This window comes from Solea senegalensis, linkage group LG20 (assembly GCF_019176455.1).
Source record: "Solea senegalensis isolate Sse05_10M linkage group LG20, IFAPA_SoseM_1, whole genome shotgun sequence".
Lineage (NCBI taxonomy): Eukaryota > Metazoa > Chordata > Actinopteri > Pleuronectiformes > Soleidae > Solea > Solea senegalensis.
The window spans coordinates 9805779-9829269 of NC_058039.1; the positions used below are offsets into that span (position 1 = coordinate 9805779).

Below are 23491 nucleotides of genomic sequence, written 5' to 3' on the forward strand. Positions count from 1 at the left end.
TGTCTCAAAGTTTTGCAAATTTTTTTATTGAAAGATACATATAAATCATAGTTTTATCAGTTAAGGGCCATTACTACCTGTATTAATGTTTCATGCCTGCTGAACTGTGTCATGCAGACAACTTAGTGTGGCGAAAGAGGGATTCACAGAGGCCAGCCTGGGTTTACTGGCCAATCAGAGAAGGCGACAACTGCTGACCGGCTTGCTCAAGTCTCTGAGGACCATTAAGACACTGGTAAAATATACTTAAGAAGTAATCCCATGTAATGTGACTTATATTTTTTTTAGAAATGTATTACAGTATGTTGATTTAGTGTAAAGGGAGACTGGGGTTTGGCCCCTGAAGACCAGACAACCACCTGCCTGCTAGAGTTTTCCTAAAGCTGTCCCAGTTAACTGTGAGCTGTTTGATTCTACAGCTCTGCATGGATTTTATTTTTTATTTTGGTCTTGGATTAGCTAGAAAATTAAATTGGGACACCAATGTGGCTGCCACACACTGCAGAGACTGTTCCAGCATCCTGTGTGATGCATCTTACATGCCGTTTCTTGATTTAACTGTGTAAACCTTAGCTACTTTACTCCCTGTCCTAGGTTTTACATTTATTTTACACTGTTAACAAGTAATGCATGTTTATTATTGACCACATCAAATGTGCAAATACCCTGAACTGTTGCTGTATTACTTTTATAAAGGTTGTGGGCATGTTACTAAAGTCGTTATTAATTCTTTCTTTATTTCCTTCACAGCAAAGAACCGATGTAAGACTCAGCGAGATGCTTGAGGTATGGTGATACTCTTTATACACGCACACACTACCTCCAGACTAGGAGGTACATGTTTGTAATTGACTTAAAAGGTTTTTTCCTTTGAAAATTGCAAAATTATAGCAAAAAGGAAAGGTCAACAATCAGTCGTGATTCTACACTGAAACACACAAAAACACACAAGATGCCTGTTGATTGGAAAAGTCAGCTGTAGCACATGGATCTGCAGAGTAACTGCTGTAACAACCGTTTTTAAGAAGATTGTTGTGTTATAAGAGAAAAGCAGGATGCATGCACAGGAGGAACTTTCACTGTCATCATCGTCGAGAGAGCAAACTTTCGTTGCTGTGCTCACAAGATGGGTGTATACTGTACTCTACATTAAAAGGTTTTGTTTTAACATTAAAACAATGACCTCACTTCTCTGTTTCTATAGGAGGAAGATTATCCCGGTGCAATCCAGCTCTGTTTGGAATGTCAGAAAGCTGCCAGCACCTTTAAACACTACAGCTGCATCAGGTAAAGTATGAGCAGCCATGTTTAGCTGTGTACAACGATGTCTGGATGAAACGTTTCTAATCTAATGCAACTCTGATCTTTATAGATGCAAATATTATGTAAATATCTGTCCCGAGTTCAATGACAGGTGTTGGAAAGGTGGCAAATTGGTTTCCCTTTATGTGTTTTTGCTTTTTTTTTTTTTTGATTAAAGTCTTATTTACGGGCTTTCCGTTCATAGAACAGTTTCTAAAGATTCTATGTAAATGTGAACTTGCTGTCACTGCTGTATCTTTAAAATCATTTATTTTTCAACTGTATTTTGAATGCAGCTGCCAGATTTAGGCATATTGCTCATTTCTTGTGTTGAATGGCCTCAGCTTTAATAGTTGTCGTATTGAACGGTATCAGCTTATAAGGTAGTGAGAGAGAGAGGGGGTCAGCGGCAGATCGAGGACAGCCAGATGTGAAAGGGTGCTACAAAAAAGTGTGTGTTATAAGTCTGTGTATGTGCTAGACTCTCTGTGCACACAGAGAATGATGTTGAATACCAGAAAACCAGTTTGTTTTTTGTAGAATTTGTGACAGGAGGTAGCTTCCACAGCCTTACTGCTCTTTTTTTACTCATTGATTATTGACCTAGATGTCATATGAGGAGGTGTGAGTGGAACTAACAAACTCCCAGCTCCCAACACACATGCCCTTGTAACAGAGAGACAAACTGGGCTAAACTGTTTTTCGTACGGGGAGCACGCTGTGTCTATTTGTGGAGCAACTGCTCCATGTGATCACATGCTGTGGAATATCACTTCCTGTGCCCTAATCTGAGCGCAACTAATGCATGTCCTTTTAAAAAGCCATTCAACTTCTGCGCCTTAACATCTCCATCTTTCTTCATTTCCTCCTCTACCGTCTCAATAACCGACTGCGAGGGCGTGTGGTGTAACAGCAGCACCAGCAGCATTCACTTAACCCAGTGCATTAACGGCGCAACTGATGGTTTTAGCTGTGATAAATCCATTTGAGTGAGAGGTGGGAAATTGTTATCAATAAGGCAATTTTATGCACAGGTGCTTGTGTGACTGTTCCCTGTTACAGCTGCTCTTTAATCGAGTGGATATCGCTTTTGTTTTCACAGTCACTCTGTGCTGTGGTAAAGGTGAACCAGCCTGTCATGAAAAGAAACCATTAACTTTCACTTTTCCAAAGTTACTGTTCACCTGCAGTTTGCATGTGAAACCAAAACGTGTCTGTGATAGCTGGATAGACATGTCTTTCGGGGTATCGATCACACATCTTCCTTTTGATTAGCATATACACTGTGCTCAGGATTGCAGCACAGAAAGCCAGAGCACATTTCCTAGGCTTTCTATAACCCTGACCGCAGCACTGGCTTCCATAAGGAGCCTCGTGCCTCTCTTCTGCACTTTGATTTAACCTTTTTGTAGCCGTTCTTTTCCACGTGCGGTTAAACGCCCAACATGGAAGCTTTATTTCATGCCTGCCTTTCCTTTGTCCCTCACCCCCCCCGACCTTTTAAAAGTCAATGTTTTCTCAAAGCACTAACACAGCCGTATCCTCCATATCTCAGACTTATTTCATCAGGCAGCGAACATGGGCAGCTTGTTGGGCAGCGTTAAGACCCCAACATGTTATCATGGCTTTGTTGAACTGTGAATATCAAAGGTACAATCCAACCAAGAGCTCCTCTGATTTATTCTGACCTACAATATATTATTGATGACATTTTTGTTGTTGATATTATGATGCTGATGAATGTAGCTTGTCTCTGCAAATAAGGGTTTTATAATCATTTTATTTTTTTGCTTATTTAATACACTTGCTTCTTACAAAACTAGTATCGCTAATGAAAACAGTGCTCTCAAATGTGTGCCATAAGGAATCCAGAATTCAACACAGACTGAAACCCTTCGCTTTTATAACAAAACAAACACGAGAATAGAATTAACTCAGAACCCATTATTCTCGGAGACTCCCTCCTTGATTACCACTTCAGGCTAATTGCTGTTTTAGTATTGAGGGAGGTGGTTCATCCAGCGCTTGTAATCTGTTTGAAGACTGAAATGGTTCAGCTGCAGGAGCAGAGATTTTATACTCACCTGTCTTTGTGTTTACGTATCATAACGATCTATATTATCATTGAATTATTGCTCCGCTTTAATTTTACACCATCAAAATATGTGCAGGCAACACTTAACTATATCCAATCTTTTACATTTTCCTCATTGCAGTTCTTTTCATTTATTAGCATTTATTTAGGTTATTAGCAATTATCATGGGGTGCAGTGGGCATGCAAATTTTTGCTAATGATTATGATGGTGTATTTAAGTGAAAAACAAATGAGCAAAAATGATCTCTAAGTGCAAGTAGACGGTTGTGAATCGAGATCCACTGAGAAAGATCTATGTTGGAGCCAAATGTTTTTTTTTTGCTAAATTGAAATTCTGCAGCTGAGAAAAAGGGGAAAAACAAAAGCATATCCCCTTCATCTGTTGCAAGCCTTTTTCCACAATACACTTCCCACTCACCTCCAAATTGTGCTTTCTCTTGACTCTTCTCCCTGCGTTTCATTCTTCGCCTTATAACAGAACTGCAAAACAAACAAAACAGGCAAACAAACAAAAAAAAACTTTATTCCTGCAAAATCCAAGCATGCGGCTGACCCTTGACGGAAAGTACACATTGGTTATTTGGTGAGTCAGCAAGTCGTAGTTGACAGACTTCCCTCCAGGCCCCTGTGGGCACCTTTTGCTAGTGATAATTGAATGCGGTATGTAAAAAAAAAACCTTCCTGATTTCCATGTAATTCTATTTCAATCCTCTTGTTTCCTACAGGGAACAGATTGTTAATTAAGTTTTTCCTCCTCATCTGGTATTTATGTATTCTATCTGATCATGGGAGGCTGTGTAGGAAGGCGCCGCATCTTTACACACACGCTGGAGTTTGGAGAGTGTCATCCAGTAATGTATTCATTCCGTCATCCATTCATTGAGTTAACATCCCAAGATCATGGACCATAGAGCTATTTATGCTTATCATTTTGAATTTAGAGAATCTCTTTTCTGTATGTTTAGTGTTTAAACTGTGTTGTGAGCTGATTGTCGGCTAAAGCTTGACTTCTAGACAGTATTGGAAACTTGTGGAGCGGAAAGCAGATAAGCAAATTAGTTATTCCATGTTGCTTCCCAGTTCTTAATGTCTGTCAGCCATTGTTGGGCGTCTGCCAGGCAGCAGTGGTGATTGGTTTCGCTTCTGGGAAACAGTGGCGGTCTACTTTGATCTCAGGTGTGTTTTTGTCTCCAAGCCCTGGTCTTGTGGGCTGCTGATATTTTCCAAAGCCATTCCGTTTTGTGGTTCCACTGCATTGTGGGAGTTCACAAGACATTCTGTGAAGAACAGGGTATTTATCCTGTTGGTCTGTGCTCCTCAGCCGTATATCTTCAGTCTGGCTGCAACAACTGCTCAGCCTTTGTTTATCGCTCTCTTGAGCCTTGCATATGAACATTGTGATATATTTCCTAAAAAGCCGGGACCTGACATTGATAATTTCAAGTCTAGGTAGTCGAGCCAGCTGACTCGCACTGCTCTGGGTTTTTCTTTATCTTGGCTTTGAGCTGTAATTTCTACTGAGGTGGCTGGCTGGCTAAGACCTGCATTACTGATGCTGTAGCTGAGAATTTCCTTATGTTATCATTGCAATGAGTGTTATGATCGTCCTTAAATAGTTTCGTCTCAACCATCACAGCAGTGTGGCGCTGGTGTTTGACTCATTTCATGTTTGTCACCTTAAACAATTCTTTGTTCGTGTCATGACGTTTCCTTAATATTCCCTCAGTCTCTGGTTTGTGAGAACAGGCTCTCAATGCCTGCGTTTGGATTTTTGTGCTTCACGTGACATCTCATCTCACGTCTCATACGCATTAAAAGTCCAGTCCAGTGTGTAATCATTTGTAACATCTAATGGTGAGTCTGCAGTGTGCTACTAACTGAAGACTCCCCCCGGGCTCACTCCTACCTCCATGTCCCTCTCTGCTCCCCTCCTTCTTCTTATTTCGTAATTGTGTTTCTGCAAATGTTGTATACTTCTGCTTCGAAATGCTGTAGCACAAGGCTCTCGCCTAAAGTACATACAAGTACATACGTTTGTTCTACTTGAAGCTCTTACTTACTTCTAGCTCTTATTTGTACCCAAATGTTTAAATGCACTTTTGTAAGTCGCTTTGGATAAAAGCGTCTGCTAAATGACATGTAATGTAACAATATAAATGCCAAGGTATGCCGACGAAAACCGAACTAATTTCTTATTTTAAAGGCATTATAGACCCATACTGTGACCTACACAGACAGACATGTGGAAAAAGAGTCACAGTTGATTGAGTTTTGAAAATGCCGTGCTCATTTTGTTACCTGTTATGTGAGCGACCTGTGGGACTCAATCTGCAGTCTCCTCTCGGCTTCTCCCTCCTGCTTCTCACTGCCTGTTCCCAACTGAAGTGAAGATGCTTAATTAGCAATTTGTTAAGGACATTCTCTCCCTTGGGCAACTGCAGTCTCATGAGGCACAACAAAAGAGCGCGTTGACCTGAAAAAGACCCCGAGCACAGCAGGGACACAGAGGATGGTAACGAATGGGTGCGGTGCAGGGGGGAGTAACGGGGGAATTGAATTGGTGTCTTGGGATGAGCACAGTAGTCGAGATTTCTGATGCCACTTCTCAGCTATCGAGTTGAAAGCATTTCCCAGGATGAGGCAAAATCTGAGGACGCCTTAAGCATGCGTGGGTGTTTTGTGTCCTGAATATTTTGGTATAAGCAGAAACGCACTCTGGTTAACACCATTTGTGAAATGGATTCTACAGTAGAAATGTATGTAAAACAAACATCCATCCAGCTTCTACTGCTTTATCCTTCACATGAGGGTCACGGGGGGTGCTGTGCCAATCTCAGCTGACGTAGGGCGATAGGCGGGGTCACACCCTGGACAGATTGCCAGTCCATCGCAGGGCCACAGAGAGACAACCAGCCATCCACTCTCACACTCACACCTATGTCAATTGCTAAAATAAACGTTTGCAATGTTTACGTTGAATTCTTTCTTTTTACTGTGATACATTTAAATCTTTGCTTCATACACAGTATTGTACTGTAGAAATGTAGTATTATGACACAAATCTAATGAGATTCAGATATCTTTTTTTAAACCCCAGCAACCTTTCGGTCTTTCGATGGCATGAGCTCATTTATAAAACCTTTTAATTTCAATACCATAGTAAGTGAGGAAAATTTAATAATAAAACTTTTTTTTTTAGTTGATTAAACATTCTGCTTGTGAACTGAGCAACTGAGCCTCTAATCTCCCTTTTGTCCCCACAGTGAATTGAATTCCAAACTGCAAGACACTTTGGAGCAAATTGAGGTAGGTTCTCTGCTTTATCTCCAATTCCATTATTTGAGAGCAATATTAGTAAAGCGGCTTTTAGCGGTAAATAATATTTTGCGCTAACAATGTTATTTTCCAGAAGCCCTCATCTGAAAGAAGCAATTTATGCTTCATTTTGACATTTTGATAGTTTGACTTTCTCATTGTAAGTCAGGCAAATATTGACACATTCAGAGAATTATTATTGTTAGTGTGCAAGCACAGTAAATTATATCTGGTTCATCTCTGGCTGTGCTGTGATACTTGTGTGTGTGATAAATGGTATGCAAAGCAATTTTCTCGACACGGCTGCTCCTGTGCTTGTGTAGATTAATTACTAACACTTCTGTCTGTATTTAGAAACAGGCGTGCATGTGTGCACACGTGCATGGCCGTGCACCAAGGTGCTTGTTTGTTTACCTCTCAGCACGAGTTTGAATAAGCAAAGTAATACGCTCTGTGTTGTTGTTCAGCTTTGTGTGTGTGTGACATTCCTTTATACTCCACTGCTGCCTATCATCTGTTAGCGCACGCACACACATGCACGCACACACGCGCACGCACATGCACGCACACACATACACACACACAGACAGACACCACAATCCTCTTCTTAGCCCTGAACCTAACCAGTTCCTCAGAAATGGGGTTCAGATCACAACGTTTTTAATTATTATCAAGCCATTTTGTCTGTGTTGAAAGAGTATAGCTCAAATTTGCCAGATGATATATATTTTTGGAAAAATGTGTTTATGTATATATATATACATATGTATATATGTGTATATGTGTATATATATATATATATATATATGTATTATTTTTACAGCGGTTTTTGGGAAGGTGACATTTTCTGCCTCTAGGAACAAATTAGTCAGGATATTAAAGAAACTCTTAGGAACTAAATAGCCACATTTTATTTATCTTATTTACACGACGGCATTTCATTTCTGATGCGCGCACACAAACACACACTCACACATGCACATGCACGTGCACATGCACGTGCACATGCAGCAGACTCGCACCAGCGGACGATGGAAAATTGCAAATATCTGCGTTTTTTTAAAGGCTCCCAGAGTGGTGAAGATGGCAACACTCGCTCTCCTGCGAGTAACAGCCCGAGTAGTTCTCTGTTCTACAGAAAAGAGCCCAAGTACCTTATTCTCACGAGCATGCACGCACACACACACGCACGCGTGTATGTGTCATCGGCAAGGTTGTCTCCTCAAACTACTGACGGCTATTAATTACCTCTCGGCTTACTAATTATCTCATCCTCTTGTGTAGTTTTTCACGCTGGCACTAAGTTCAGTGCAGGCGTGAGAAAATCTGTGGTGAGGCAAGTTGTGATCACTTGGCCTATGTCAGCATTGTACTCCTCGCTCAGCTTAGTATGTCAGTGGTGTTACACATCTCTGTAGTCCCTAACGTCCTCCTAACATCTGTCTCTCTTACCTCTTTCTAACCTTTGCTGAAGACTTAAAACACACACACACACACACACACACTCACTCACATGAATACACACCCATGACCAATTACCATCCCTTAACCTTGTGTGCTAGCTATACATGTGCGCATTAATCCTTGGTCTTAAAGTTTATAATCCCTGACTTTATTTTCCCCCCCCTCTCCGCTCCCACTCTGCCTCCTTCTCACTTTGTCATCTGTGTATTTTTGGCTCCAGGAGCAGCTTGACGTCGCCCTGTCCAAGACCTGTAAGCACTTTGATGTTTCGCACTACACCAAAGTCCAGCTGGCCTACACACTCCTGGGCAAGACACAGGTCAGTGGCTTTACTTGTCTTCAGTGACTTGACATGAGTGGATAATATGGTCTGCTGGCTGTTTTCACTTACTGCTTATATCCTGTTGTTTGACATTGTTTTCTTGTAATTATTGATCGTTATGGGGGTGAAAAAAACCCTTCCTCATCGGTGTATTTATCCTGTCTCCTCAGTATTAGGGCCATACTGAAGAAAAAAATGACATTAAATTACAAGAATAAAGTAATTTTCAGCTGCAGCTTGGGTCAAGATGAGGAACGTGGATCATTTTGTTATGTTATACTTTAGTTTGGGCTTCACAAATAAGGAAATAGTTACTCTTTTGGCACATCAGCACACATTATCATCATCATCAGTGTCCGGATTTAGAAAGAATGTGGAAGAAACTGAGTCTATTCCTATGAAGGAATCTTCTCTATTGCGGAGGAGGAAATGGCTGTAACGGTCCACTGCACGGCACCACTGGTTACATCTGCATGCTAATCAGATTCAGATTTTATTGTTACTCAAGAAACAATTAGATTGATATTGATATAAACCAATATCGTTCGATCGCTAGCCACAATCCATGCACATCATCATTATCATCTCAAGGATCTCAGTGGGCCCTGATCTCTTTTCTTGTGACTTGATGCAAGGTAACGTAGACTTTATTGTCCTGAAAGAAATTAAGTCTTGGACACATACAGAATCTTCAGTAGAAAAAAAAAACATTAAAAGACAATACAAATGTCATAGTGCATAGTTGACACACATACAGTACATGGGCACCAAAAACTACAACTACAAATTGCACATTGCCCATAGTATGGTCGTCATAAAAAAGGTTACAATTACATTAACAAAGAACAGTGTTACTAAGGATGGGCTTTTAGGTACGAAGGAGTCCTTAAAGTGGTTTATCTTGCACTGGGGGGGCCTCTGAAAAGTCTGCCTGAGGTGAGGAGCTGATACTCAGAGTGAAGGACGTGGTCAGGATCCGAGGCGATTTTTCTGGGCCACGTCTTACGATTGTCTCTTCAAAGACAGCCTGGAGGGCTGGGTATTTCCTAACCCCTGTGATCTTTAAAGCCCTCTGTATGAGGCGAGTAATCCGTGCTTTCAGCTGCACACTGCACACAGCCATAGATCCCATACGTCCGGATGCTCTCAACTACAGGAGCAACACTTTCTACATGTACGGTAATGTACATTTCTACGTAGCGCTGATCTTAGCTATGTATGGTAATAATAATCATAATGAGGTTCACATTAATTATTTAGACTGTGGTGGCCCCCCCACTAATTTGTACACTTCTAATTACACTTATGTGTCTCTGTGTTGTGTGTTTTCTGTGCAGTGACCGAACGGTAAGAGAGTCCACTCTCGCACTCTCTCTCTTACAAACTCGTTGGCTTGGCATTAGCCATAGACTGCAGTGCGTTTGTTGCTCGGTTGCCCATGAGAGCGTATTTTATGAGGATTCACTGCATAATCACCACCATTGTCCTCTAGTGCTCATGAAAATTGGCAAGCACTGCGTACATTATGTTGTGCAAACGTGACACTTAATTAAATTTTCTTTTGTGCTGCTTTATTAAGTTATATTATAGCCAGTGTTATTTCTTACAAAATCACGTTGTAGCCTTTTCCAGATTACATTCAAAAGCTCTAATCTTTGACAGGTATCAACATGATATACGTGTTCTTTTTTTTTTAGTTTGGGAACCTCAACAATGCACTTGTAAAGGTGCAATATCAACCTGATGAGCGTGTGTCATACTTGTGCAATGTTTAGTGTCGATTCTTAAAGTGTTCGTGAAAAAGTGAACGCTGGAAATCAAACGGCACTCGTTAACTTGACCTTTTTAACTCGCTGCCTTGTTCACATCCTGTCAGTCACACAACAATGAACATAGTGCTTCCCCATTATTCATAACTTGAGAGGCAGTGTTGCTGGTAATAAATGTGCTGCATGCCTCTTGACATTAACAGCCATCCTTGAGCCGGAGACTCATCAAGCTGTCGAGGATGAATATTGTTTTTGTTATTTCTGTGGTAATGAGCACTTTTAGACTTGAGAGCGAACCGTTGCCCCCAAGAAACTGTTTTTATTTTCATCTTTGCTTTGCCTTTCTTCGCTCTCTGACTGAATCTGAGAGTTATAATACGACAAACACGCGATGGATAGATGTTGTATACCTGAACAATTCATTTGTTTTGCCGCATCAACACAATATTTCTGCAAATAATTTATGATTTCGAGTGCACAGTATGTGTCTCGAAGACATTTGACTCACAATTGCTCTGCCGTTTGCCTTTTCACAGCTCCTCACCGGCTGATGACGGTCACATCTTGGTGCAATGGGTTTTTTCTAACAGCGTGTTTGGCTTTTCTCCGCAGACTGCTATGGACCAACTACACATGCACTTCACCCAGGCCATCCATAACACTGTGTTCCAAGTAGTGCTGGGATATGTGGAGCTGTGTGCCGGCAATGCTGACACCAAGTTCCAGAAGATGCAATATAAGGACCTGTGCACGGTAAGGAGACGATTGTTGCGTGTGGGTTTAGGTCATTTTCTTCCCACATGAAACTATTCTGTTGTAATTTAAAAGCGCTCTTCCCGGCAAAGATTCACTTCACACTTGGATAGATTCTAGTGTGAAGACAAACCCCTCCTTTAGTCAGTTAAGTGAAAAACCTCAATAAAATGCAACATCGGCATAGCGCTGCATCGAAATGCCGTGCCATGTGCTGCTGGCCACACATCCTGGCCTTTGCTGTCTGTCTTATTGCTTTGTATTCAAGAGAAACAAGACCCATTTAAAGACAGGGCAGTCTTCAGATTTTCACAAAAGGGGTGAAATGAATGAGCAGCCTTCATTTTTCAGCCGTCATTTTGATAAAATCGATGACCACCCAGTTTAATGACCGCTCGACCCCGGCTCAATAAAGTGGCAAGTTTGATGTGATGACTGACAGACGAGCAGCTAATGAGAGCACGGCTGGCTACGTCACACGTGCGGTTGCTGTGATTTGCGTAGAACTGGGGGCGGCGAGTGAACTGGGGTGTGTCGGGCGGTGCCTGGTTAATGAGTAGGGAGAGCGGAGTGGGACTGTGACAAAGGCAATTGAAAGTACCTGCTCAAGTGAGACTCATGCTATTATCCAGCCCCTCACAAAGATATAATAGAATTTGCCTTTGCATTATGCGCAGTGATCCATTACTTGATCAATTCATCATTACATTACTATGAGTGGATTCTCCTACAGATGACTGTGTTACAGTCTGACCTATAGTGTGCAACATTATATACAATAGATGTACAGGTAAAGGTCACCCATGCCTTTAACTCCATGTTTGGCTTTGCTGTTTTGACTGCACAGCTTTTGACAGGGACATCACCAGCTGTGCTCTCATCTGCCCATCTTTACCTTTCACCTTTGTGCCAGTGTTTTACTCTTCATCTCTATATTTTCCCCTGCACTTCTTTTTCCTTGTTATGCATGTTTTCTTACACAAGTTGTTTTAGTGGTCCCTGGGGATCAGTCCAAGCTGGCTGTTTTCAGGAGTTTCGGAGTGGATAAAATATGCAGTTCAGTTTCGATGGCAATGTGATACTTGTCTAGACTAGCAATGTTAATTGTTTCCCAGTCGTGGTGGAGTGTTGGTCTCACTGTTGTTGGATGGAATCTTCTTCCAAGATATGGTGAATCACAACAGAGGAGGGAGGAGGGACTGATAAATACAATTTAGTTCCCTCAAATCCAGGGAGATATTATTGCGTTTATAGTGAGTTTGCTGTTGTGAGCGTCCATGTTGTTGTTAAGTATATTTAACTGTATGTATTATTTAACTAACGTGTGATCCTGTTGTAAACATTTTTAAAAACAGCAAATACAATGTATGTTTTTTTTTTCCTTTCAGATTCAAACACAATGTGATTAACGAATCAGGCTTTTTTCTTTCCCTGTCATAATGCAAACTGAATCACAAAAACAAGATAGACACAAAAATAACAACCACAGAATAAATAAATAAATAAATAAATAAATAAATCACAGGTTCCTAACCTAAACCCAATTCTAACCCTAAGCATAAAATCAGGTCTCAACCCCCAAAAAGCCCTTTAAAGATTATGAGGACCAGCCAAAATGTCCTCACTTTCCCAAAATGTCCTCACAAAGACACACACACACACACTTTATAAAGATGAACACCCACACACAGTTCAGTCTGCGGTAACTTTTACAGGAAGATCAAGTGTAGTAGTTGGGCTGGGCGATATATATAGACGTACTTGGTATATATTTTTGGCTGAATGGGGATATCTGTTATATAACATGGTACTGTCTTGTACACAGTGTGCAGTTCACTTGTAAGTCATGTTATTAAAACAGACTGTGCTCTACTCCCCGAGGGTACCCTCTCACTGTCCCTCAGCAGAACTTCACCCTCAGTCTTATTTCACGTCAAGTCAGCGACGAATTGATTTCATCCTCGCAGACTTTCATCTAAAGTTGCAGACATTCCAACTTTTTTCCAAGTTGCACACCACTCACATCATCAGTTGTTTTAAAAATGTGACACTGAATTGCACAATGATGTTAATTTTTTTTTTGGGGGGGGACATACTAAATGTGTTAGTCGCTCTGGTGCTTCTAGTCATATCATTTATTACATTAACTAAAATCCAACTCTCCTGAAGAGATTCTACAGCGCACAGCATAATCTTTTATCAGATTTGAAAATTCGAATTTCAAAACTCAATATACTGACTTTATTCGACTATTTAATTTTGAGATCCATGTGAGATAAACGTCTACTGTATTTACATATACACTGGACTGAGGTGGATTTGAAGACGATATAAAAACTATGTTGATTCTAAGTTCTTAGATTTGCGGTGTACCTGAAAAGCCGACCTCTTCCCCTCCTCTCAGCAGTGACTTGGGATTTTGCAGCAAACAGCATAGATACTCATTTAATTCCAAGGTCTCTCTGGCTTTTCTAAATAAAAAAAAATAAAATAAGTGCACCTATGACACCATCTGTTTTAAATCAGTAGGCCAGCAGGGGAAATCAACTAAGAAATGCTCTCTGCTCTCTAAAGAAATACTCTCACTCGGAGCTTGGTTTGGACCCTCACCTGCTCCAGTGGAGGTGCTCGGGGAAGATGATGTGCTTATGTTGTGGAACTGTTACTTATTTAGTTGTTGTTTCCTGATAAATAAAGGTTATGCTCTTTCGAGAGACACTCAAAAAAAATGCCATAGGACTTAAACAGAAGAAAAGTGTGATTGTGAAAAGGTCTTATTAATTTTACATCAACATCTCATTATTATTGGTGGGCCTCATTCCATACCAGTGCCCTGGCCTGTCTGACCTTGGAAATAGGAGAGTCAACCCCCAGAATCAGGGGACAGGAGGTGACTGTAAAGGCTGGATCATGCCAGCACTTCAGCGATTCATTTCATTGGATTTATTGTCTTTAGAAAATGTTGGTGAGACTGCAGCCATTAACTCTAGTGTTGATAGAAACATTTATCAGCCTGATGATGATATCAAACCACTGTTCATCAGTTACCCATGGAGATCCAACCACTCATTGTTCAGTGTTCCATTATTTTCATATAGCCCGATACTTAGTGTTGTGTTAAATCCGAAGGATGGCACATTTTGTGCAGCTGTGGAGTGGATTGTTGTGTTTTTATGCTAAGCAGTGTCATGGCTTCACTCTCTTTGTTATCTACTGTTGCTGCTACTGAAACACTTGTTTATTATGAAGAGTGTTTTTTTCCACCCCATCCTCTACAGAGGAATACTATGTTTGATTTTTGATCATCTGGCCAGGACGGCTGCGTCATTCATAAGATCCTCTATTTGTCTTGGATTATTGATGTTTGTTTGTGGTGAATCTGGGGCTGGAAAGGTGACAGAAAATAGTTTGGAATCCCAGTAGGAACATGGTCATTGGTCAATGCTTTTCATGTACTGTGTGCATGCTGTTGGGCTGCAACCTGTCAATTGATTATTAGAGGATTTATTTTTTTGGTCCTTGTAACTGAGAAATCATTAAAAATGATTAGTTTTGTGTGGTGGACAAATATTATATTTGAGAATATCCTCATTTCGAGGTTTGGGGAAACATAGATTAACACCGTTTTCTGAAAAAAAATGAAAAGGCTCAATCAAGAGGAGCTGCCCTGTCTTGCTAATAGATTCTATGTCATGCGTCTCATCATTATAATCTCCTCCTCATGCCCACACACCCTGACAAATCTTGTAATGCAGTGTGTGCATTATGAGCATGTGACCGTATTCAGAAAACCAAAAATGGCAGTCACACAATAGTTCAACTCATCAAGCTTTCATCATCAATGTACTAAGCATGAAGGTGGTTCCAGGATGATGGTCTGTACTAATAAAAAAAACTCATCTGTGACCTTGAAACAACATTGAATCAAACATATGCACACACACACACACACACACACACACACGTTTATGCAGCTTTTTTTTCTTAGGCCACTACATTTGACCATGACCATAACCGGTTAAGGTCTGTTTTATCCTTTTGGAAACCTTAGCCCTAAACTTGACGAGTACCACGAGATGATAAGACCTCATGTTACCTTTCACTCTTACCCCACATCATTTCTTCTCACCCCAGTTGCTTGGCAACATTGCTGCTTTGATATGGTTTGGTGGTAGAGATTGTCAAATATAAGCCTAACGTTGCCAGAATCCGTTTAGTAGCTTACCAGTCTGTAACTCATATACTCTGGTGTTCATTTATTTTCTTTGGCTGTGTATCAAAGTAATGATAATGGGTATTTTTCTCATATGCAGTATGAATCACAACTAAAACACAATGTTTACCTGACAAAGGTGACTATTTATACATATTATGTCTCTGTGCTATAGCTGCACTGATCAAAATTAAAATATTTGGAGAGCATTGCCTCCCCCCCACCCTCCTCCCTAGAGACTTGAGGTTGCCAGATAGTTAAGGATCTAATCCTACACGCACCATAGGACTAATTAAATTGTGAATATACTGGGTGTACAATTGTTGCTTAAATTTAGAAAACCGTAATAGAATATCAGTTTCTGGCCACAAGGCGGTGTAGTGGCCAGTATTGTTGCCTTGCACCAAAGAAGACCTGGTCCGAACAAGGGTTTTTCTGCATGGACTTTGCATGTTCTCCCCGTGTGTATGTGGGTTTTCTATGTGTTCTCCAGTTTCCTCCCACAGTGGTCAGAGGTTAATTGGACACTCTAAACTGACCGTAGGTGTGAGTGTTTTTTTGTCTCTGTGTGACTGGCGACCGGTCTAGAGTGCGCCCCACCTTTTGCCCTGTGTCAGCTGGGTTTGGCTCCATTGGCCCCTTTGACCCTCATGTGGAGGATAAAGTGGTATAAATGAATAAATATCAGTTTTCTTACATGCAGCTTGTTTATTTACTGTATTCATTCTATTGTTTCTCGGTTCTTGAGGTAAAAACAGCATGGATTTCTCTATGGAAACACCTTCATGTTCTGCAGCTAGTACATGCTACGTTTTAAATTGTCTGCTTAGGTCTTGCTTAGCTTGGACACCTTGTTGTTAATTTAAACAATTGAACGCAAAATAAACGTGATTTAGTAAATGTGTTTTGAGTAGCTCCTTGTCTTAGTTGAGTCGGGGGGGTTGATTTCATCTCCTTGTTGAGACTTTGCTCTGTGGTTTGTAGGGTTCATGGCTCAAGTGGTGCTTTTACCACCGTTGGGCCATGCGATCTCCTTGTTATCAGTGCAGCTCACATCCAATAAACAGTATTTATAGGGGGGGTCCTTCACATTATATTTTACTGCACAGTTGTCACTAGTGTCACCAGCTGCTTTTTACCCTCAATTAAAGGGCATCTTCCATTTGTATAATTGACTAATTGCACCACTTGCCACTGTGAACAGTTTGCTGTGATTTAGAGATGAGTTGCCATTTTTTGTGATCACAGAATCGTCCTTATGCGTAATGTCTTTCACAGCAAGATCCCGGTGACTGACTGTCATTATTGGAGTTTTTTTTGCCAGAGAATTGTGTGTTGTGTTATTGAGAATGGATGGTAAACAGTCTGATGTGTGAAATATGCATAAAATCTTAATATTTGACTTTTTTTTTAATCATTAAACACCAAGGTGGTGATTGATGACTAATGGAATGAATACAATTTCATTCTTACAGCCCCTTGCCATTGCTCTTAAAATTCTGGATCTGTCGTTAACAACAATTTCTCCTTCATCTGTGGTTTTTCACTGAGGTTTTCGATTAGATCTTTGCACAGTTGGGGCCATTATTGCAATGCACAACTTTGCCTTTCACCAGCCACCAGTGTATGAGGCTTGTGGTGTGGATATTCATCAAACACTTACTCATTTTGAAGGTTGAAACCAAATAAAGGCTGTTGCTGTGAGTAATTTGTGTCTGAACATGCTGTGATCTATTGGTGAGTTGTTCTATTAGCCTTGAAACGTCTCTCTTATTTTTTCTTGGTGGGTCAGAGTTAAACTTTTCATTTTTAGCTTATGAGGTCAGAATCCCATGTTCATCTGGTACATGTACGCAGTCTTATAGCAGTTTGTGCTATGTGTTGGGTATTGGGAGCACAAGTGACACTGTGAGACACTCATCAATGTGTTTTTGGCCAACTATTCTTTTTCCACTTAAGGATTTTATTTATATTTATTAAGGATTTTATCAAAAGTAAAAGGGTACCTGCCATACAGAGATCTCAAGACTGTAATTCTTGCTGCACTGGCTCCCGGGTTGCTTTTAGAATAGATTTTAACTTTATGGCTTGTTTTTAAAGCTCTTAATGGCTTTAATGGGTCGATTGAGGTTTTTAAATCCTCATTAAAGACATACCTCTTCTCCCTGGCTTTTAACCAAGTTCAAGTGGACTTCAGGCAAAATTTTAAACCTAATTTTAACTTCCTTATATTGCACCGTGTTTTTGTATTTTATTATTTATTTATTCTATTTACTGTAACTGTGGCATTGTATGGGCCATTTTTATCATCTGTATTGCTTTTAATCTGTGCAGAACTTTGGTAAACCCCGATTGTTTTAAATGTGCTCTAGAAATAAAGTTTGAGTTGAGACAGAAAAACAGCTAAAACAATATCTTATGTCATTAAATCCAAAACCATAAACTAATTAAAATCTATTATCTGCAAATTATTATGGGACCCATTTAACATCATCCCTATTGTAATCCATTCTTACAGCTTATTAGCTTTTTTTAATCACACAGAAAATGAACATAACTCAGAAATTATCATTTTTGTACCATTAGGGAATAGAATACTGTTGATACAGATTCAGTCAGGCAGACTATCTCAAGCTTTTGCAAAGAACACCAGCAGTGACCTTTTATTTCTTCTTTGTTGGCAGCATATTACCTTGGACAGCTACATCCCCTGTCTGACAGATCTGTGCAAGGCATTGTGGGAGGTGATGCTAAGCTACTATCGCACCATGCAGTGGCACGAAGAGCACGACAAACAAAAGAATTCCCCAGGTAAGACTGTGCCTATTTTGTCTGAAAGATCTTTGTATTTGGCAGCAATGTACACTAAAAGCATCTTTTTGAGAGCAATTACAGATTCCGAAATAAACTTAAACGGCTCTTCGGAGAGACGCTGTTCCGACAAGGCCAAACAATCATAAATATGACTTCCTTCAAAGAAATGAAGATCTACCCCTTTAAATGGAAAGACGCCAGAATTGAATGGTTTACTTCCTTGGCCCACATGCCTTTCCTTCACCAGGTTTGGTGCAAATTGGTTCTGTTCATCTTTCTTGCCGTGAACACACCTTCCTTCTCTCTCTTTTTTCCCTCTCTGGTTTTCATTTGGACTTGCTAATAAAACCCCAGCTCTGCTCCCCGTGTTCCAAGCTGAAAAAAGTAATTCACAGTCTCAGGTGGTGAAAATGGGGTCAGTTTCCAGTGCCACTCTTCCCTGGCAATTTGTTTTCAATACGCAGTCGGATTATCAGCTGTAAAGCTCACCTTGGTTCCCGAAAAGAGTTGAGAGTATATTGCGTCAGTGCAGCGGACGGTGTAATGATACGAATGCTGAAGTGGCACACACTTTACACCATTTACTGTCTGTCAACGTACAGGTCAATGATCGTGTCGGTAGCATCATGATAATCCCTTTTGATTTAACTGTTTAAAATATCGCTCTGTGTTGCCGCACAGTTGCATGTGTGTTGCTGTGTTTACAGTTGCATCACCAAGGACTTAACACTGATAATGTGTTTAAAGCATACAAAGCCTCTGTATGTTTTAAATGTTTATATTTAAATGGGGTTTAGAGTCAATTTTAATTACATGCATATAAATGATATGTACACAATATTGAGTTGACATTGTGGGATTAGTATGACCCGGTCGTACGGTTTGGGGGATAAATGTATGCAGAGACAATCAAGCATGAATGATGCATTTTTTTCATGTGTGACTTTGAGTTTGAGCTCTTTTTTTCATGATAATAGAAACAGGGCTTTCCACTCCGGCTGTGCCAGTTAATAATGACTAGATTGACAGAAATAGACAACAATAAGATTGAAGTAAAATTAGGGCTCTTTTCATTTATATATATATAAAAAAGCAAATAGACTGCCCTTCCAATGTCATCTAGAGCAGGTTTTATCCTTGTGTAAAAAACAGTTGTCTTTACAAACTTTAACTGCAAGTAAATGGCACTAAATTGTAACAAATATTAAGTGAAAAAATTGCACCACAGATGGAGTCAACATTAAGCTGATACAGGTCAAGAAATTATTATCTAGTGTATAAACTCTCCCAAAGGAGTCCGACTGCTCTCTAGTTACAGTCCATTAGATCAACAAGCAAATTCGCGTGTGTGTGTGTATGTGTGTGTGTTGCTGCTTCTAATTCTCCTTCCACCACATGTTAAAACCTCACCCTCAGGAATCTCTGCTGTCAGGACAATACATATAGTGTGGTTTAGCGGCAAGTTCCATAAGTAGTCGTGTTCCTTACCCGTGCGAGGAAAAACAAGCCACACTGGAGTTTTGACCTCATCACTGCTTTGATCATTTGTCATGTTGCCATTGCCAGTTATATGTTTGCCCACAAATGGAGGACTGTCATATTAGCCTTTGCCGTCCTACAGCATTTTGACAGATGGCTAATTTTCATGTCCCGCACCGTACTGAATTCATTAGGTGAATGGATGAGGCTTCAAGGAGGTCCACTGAATGTTTGGCAACTGTATCCTCCTTGCAAGGGAAAGGACACACACCGCATTTCCCTTCATGAGGTCCATCTATTATCTCACTATTTGATTGGCTGTCACCTCTGTGTAAAGGTGTCCCCGACCCTGGCTTTCACCTTTCTCTCTTCATTCTAATGTGCCTGTGTGTGTGTTTGTGTACTTGCATTTGTCAGCTCTTTACGACCATTTCTGGTATAAACACTGACCTTGTCAGGACTAGTAGTCCTCATGGAGACCAAAACCTGGTCCTAATGAGGCAGAAACACATTTCTGAGGAACAGGTTAAGGTTAGGATAGATGGATGGATGGATAGATGGATAGATAGATAGGATGGATGTAAAATAGGAAACACGGTCAAAATCATGTGCTGTGTGATTGCTGTTTGATTTTGTTCAGGGTAGATATTGCAGAGGGATTAAAAGACTCTTTGTAAATGTTTTAACGGGCCAGTGGCACTTTATATCATCTGTCTGATAACTGAAGTAACTGAAAGGAGCGATGGAGGGGGTGAGATGGGTCCTCTGTGATCACGGTGGCTTTCACAGATCACAGAGATCATCTGTCCAAATGAATGGAAATCAATGCAGTGTCCTAAGAAGAATAGCTGAACAAACCTGTGGTGTGTGTGTTTGGGGGTTCTAATCACATTAGTGATGAGCTTTGTCCCATTTGTCGATGAGTATTTTGCAATGACTGTGACCTCCATCTCACACTGTCCTCACGGTCACACCCACTTGAGATCACTTCTATCTGTGACACACGCACACAGGTTTGTGCAGAGCAAAGAGAACACCTTGTTGAATTTAGGCCTGTGACCACATGATGTATTGAACTGGTCAGTCTTGTGTCTTGTGTAACGTCTCGGTAATTAATCGGGCCACTTGATGAAAAGGAAAACGCAGTTTCAGGAGGTAAAACGGGCCAGGGTTGCATCCCTGCCTGCCAAAGTGGATTTGCCCCTGAAGCACATGCCCTGTCATGTTGAATCAACACTGATGGCTGTCAGGTGCAGGGGTCGCTCCGTGTGTGTGTGTGACAGAGAGAGAGAGAGAGTGGGGGAACACTTTGTGAGCGTAAATAACCGTGACCAGTTTGTGTATCAGTAACATGTTCATACAGAGTAAGAGGCATGAACCAGGCGGAATTATATTGGAATGTATGGAGGCTGTCTGCTCCACTATGATAAAGAAAAGCACTCGGGTTGAGAATTGGCCTTCACTCTTCATTAATGTTCCATACAATAAACTAAACTAGGGCTATGTTATGTGAAATTACCTTTTCTTTTCTTTTTTTTGTTAATTTCCAGAGTACTTTTTTTTAAATTTAAGATAGATCCATTTCCAAGGTGAAAACGAAGATGTACTGTCCTGTATAGTGACCAAACATTTGACCAAAATCATGCGTTATATACATATACAGAGCTTCAGGGCATCACCAGCTTTAATGTGTGTCATATTCTGTAATCATTTACATTTGGATTGGAATGATGTGACTGAAAGTTGGTCTCAAACCAGGCTTAATAGACCTTTTTCATAGCATTTTTCGACATGAAGTAGTAGGACAAATACAGGTTTTACCACTAATTTTAATTAGGGTTTCACTTCAGTTCTAATGAAGGGGTTGAGAATCAAAGGGCCACTTCACCCAGAAATTATACAGTTTTTTTTGACTAATTTCCAGAGAAAAATCAGACAGTGGATCTGAGATAAATCTCTCATTCCCACAACAACAGAGGACGTTGGAATTGAATATACAGAAGTGACTGTATAAAATTGACAAAAAGTCAATTTTATTCATCAGTCACTTCTTTCAATGAAAATAAAAGCCCTGCACTGCTCTATACTGTTGATATTCTGTCGACTTTTACAAGTAAAAAGATATTCAATAAATAAATAGTAAATATAATAAAATGATTTATATAGTATAAATAATAAAACAAAACTGTTCAAATGAAACAAACAAACACAGCAGCATCATAATGATTATAAGTTTATCCTTCATTTGACCAACTGGGAAAACAAATGGGCGAAACAGCCCTTTAATTATATTGCATTGTCATTATAGCATTACTAAAACGACAAATCTAATGGTGGCCAAAGGCTTTTGCACCATGTATATGAATGAAAAAAACCCAACTAAATTCACATGCTTGGATAACACTTTATCTTCTCTGAATCTTAGCACTCATATAACATGTCAAGTGTAATGGCACATAGTCCTGTGTTAAAGATTTAGTGGCATCTGAGGTGAAGTTGCATGTTTTAACCAGCCAATTAGCCGTCACCTCATACTCCTACACCTTATCTAAGTATATACATGAGAAACTATGGCGACTTACACGTAGTATAAAAACATGAAAAGTCCCTCCATTCTGAGATACTGTACAAATACGGTGTTGTAACTTGGCAGACCCTGTGGATGAGCAGCTGCTTTCTAAGTAATAAAAAGAGCTCATTGTAAGGCAGCGAGAATCACGACCGTTCTTAAGTGATAAAAAGTGAATGACAACATAATGATACATATTGTATTCAGCTTCTTTCCATAGATCCCCTCAAATCCTACACACTAGACCCTCAAGTGGTGCAGTGCCACAGGCCGGCGGCACCTAACTTTACGGCAATGTATAACCAGTCGGTGTCATCCTTTGATTTTCTCGTAAATTTTGTGGGAAGAGCAGAACATACTTTGTCTCATTTACAGTGATGAATGTAATGCCAGGCTAATACAGTGTGAGAGCAGTCCCGCTGCTTCCATTTAGATCAGGTCGTTACAATATTCATAAACCACATGTTTCGTTCCGACTTTGGTCTTGTTAACTTTTACAGATTTATGCTAAGTCATGCACAGGCTGCTGGGTTATGAGTCATCGTCTAAAATCAGTGGGGAGCTAAGGCCCCTGTAGGTGTTAGTCGTGTGAGTCATCGGGAACTCTGTTACCCACAATGCAACCTAAGGTCGAACACTGGTTACCACCTACAGGCTCGCAAAGGTTGGCTTTTCCTTTCGTTTGTCTCCCTCCCTCTAGTGACACTTTTTTAATCACTGTTATTAAAGCCTTTTAAGAAGCTAAGCTGGGGTGGTGTTTACACTCTCACCATGTCGGTGGTGACGGACGGCATACACTCTCTTTGTTTCGAGGGATGATTTTTAAATCACTGGAGCACAGGCTAGTCATGAACGTGTTGGGAAATTCAAATCATGAATGCATTTTTATATTATTTAAATGTATTTAAATCTGACTGTGGAGCAAAGATATGAAAAGTTTTAGCTGCGACAGAAGTTAATGCACACTTTCCAACGATGTTCTTATCGCCACTGTCCACTGCAAATAAAATCCCAATAGATTTGGGAAGAGTTCATTTAACTTTTTAAGTTAAAATAATCAGTTTCTGGTCCCTCACCAATGTCAGGGCTTTAATTTCACAACCTCTGCACCTGTGCTCATCAAATAATGTTATGTCGTGACGTCTTGATCTCTACTAAACCATCTCTACGTTTGTCTTTTAGTGACTGACACTTTTTGCCTATTAATGACTCAAATTACACCCGCCATGATAGCAAGTAACGGTTGAAAATGATCATTAAAATTCCCCACACATGTTTTGATCAAACAGTGACCCAGCAGTGTTGTCATTCAAATCAGGATTAGTTGTGGCGTTTGCTAAGTTTAAATTTTCTCTACTGAATGTTATGACATCTGCTCACCCAATGATTTTACAC

At 40.3% G+C, this 23491-nt stretch overlaps 1 protein-coding gene across 3 annotated transcripts in view; it reads left to right on the plus strand.

Annotated features, from left to right (window-relative positions):
- The window catches only part of vps50 (VPS50 EARP/GARPII complex subunit), a 95650-nt gene that overhangs the window by 26544 nt on the left and 45615 nt on the right, over window positions 1-23491 (plus strand). For all 3 annotated transcript variants that reach the window (XM_044052608.1, XM_044052606.1, XM_044052607.1), the window contains exons 7-13: window positions 118-235; window positions 751-786; window positions 1205-1287; window positions 6662-6704; window positions 8398-8496; window positions 10881-11021; window positions 17919-18045. In XM_044052608.1, coding sequence (XP_043908543.1) covers window positions 118-235; window positions 751-786; window positions 1205-1287; window positions 6662-6704; window positions 8398-8496; window positions 10881-11021; window positions 17919-18045 — 647 coding nt within the window. The remainder of the gene's footprint in view (window positions 1-117; window positions 236-750; window positions 787-1204; window positions 1288-6661; window positions 6705-8397; window positions 8497-10880; window positions 11022-17918; window positions 18046-23491) is intronic.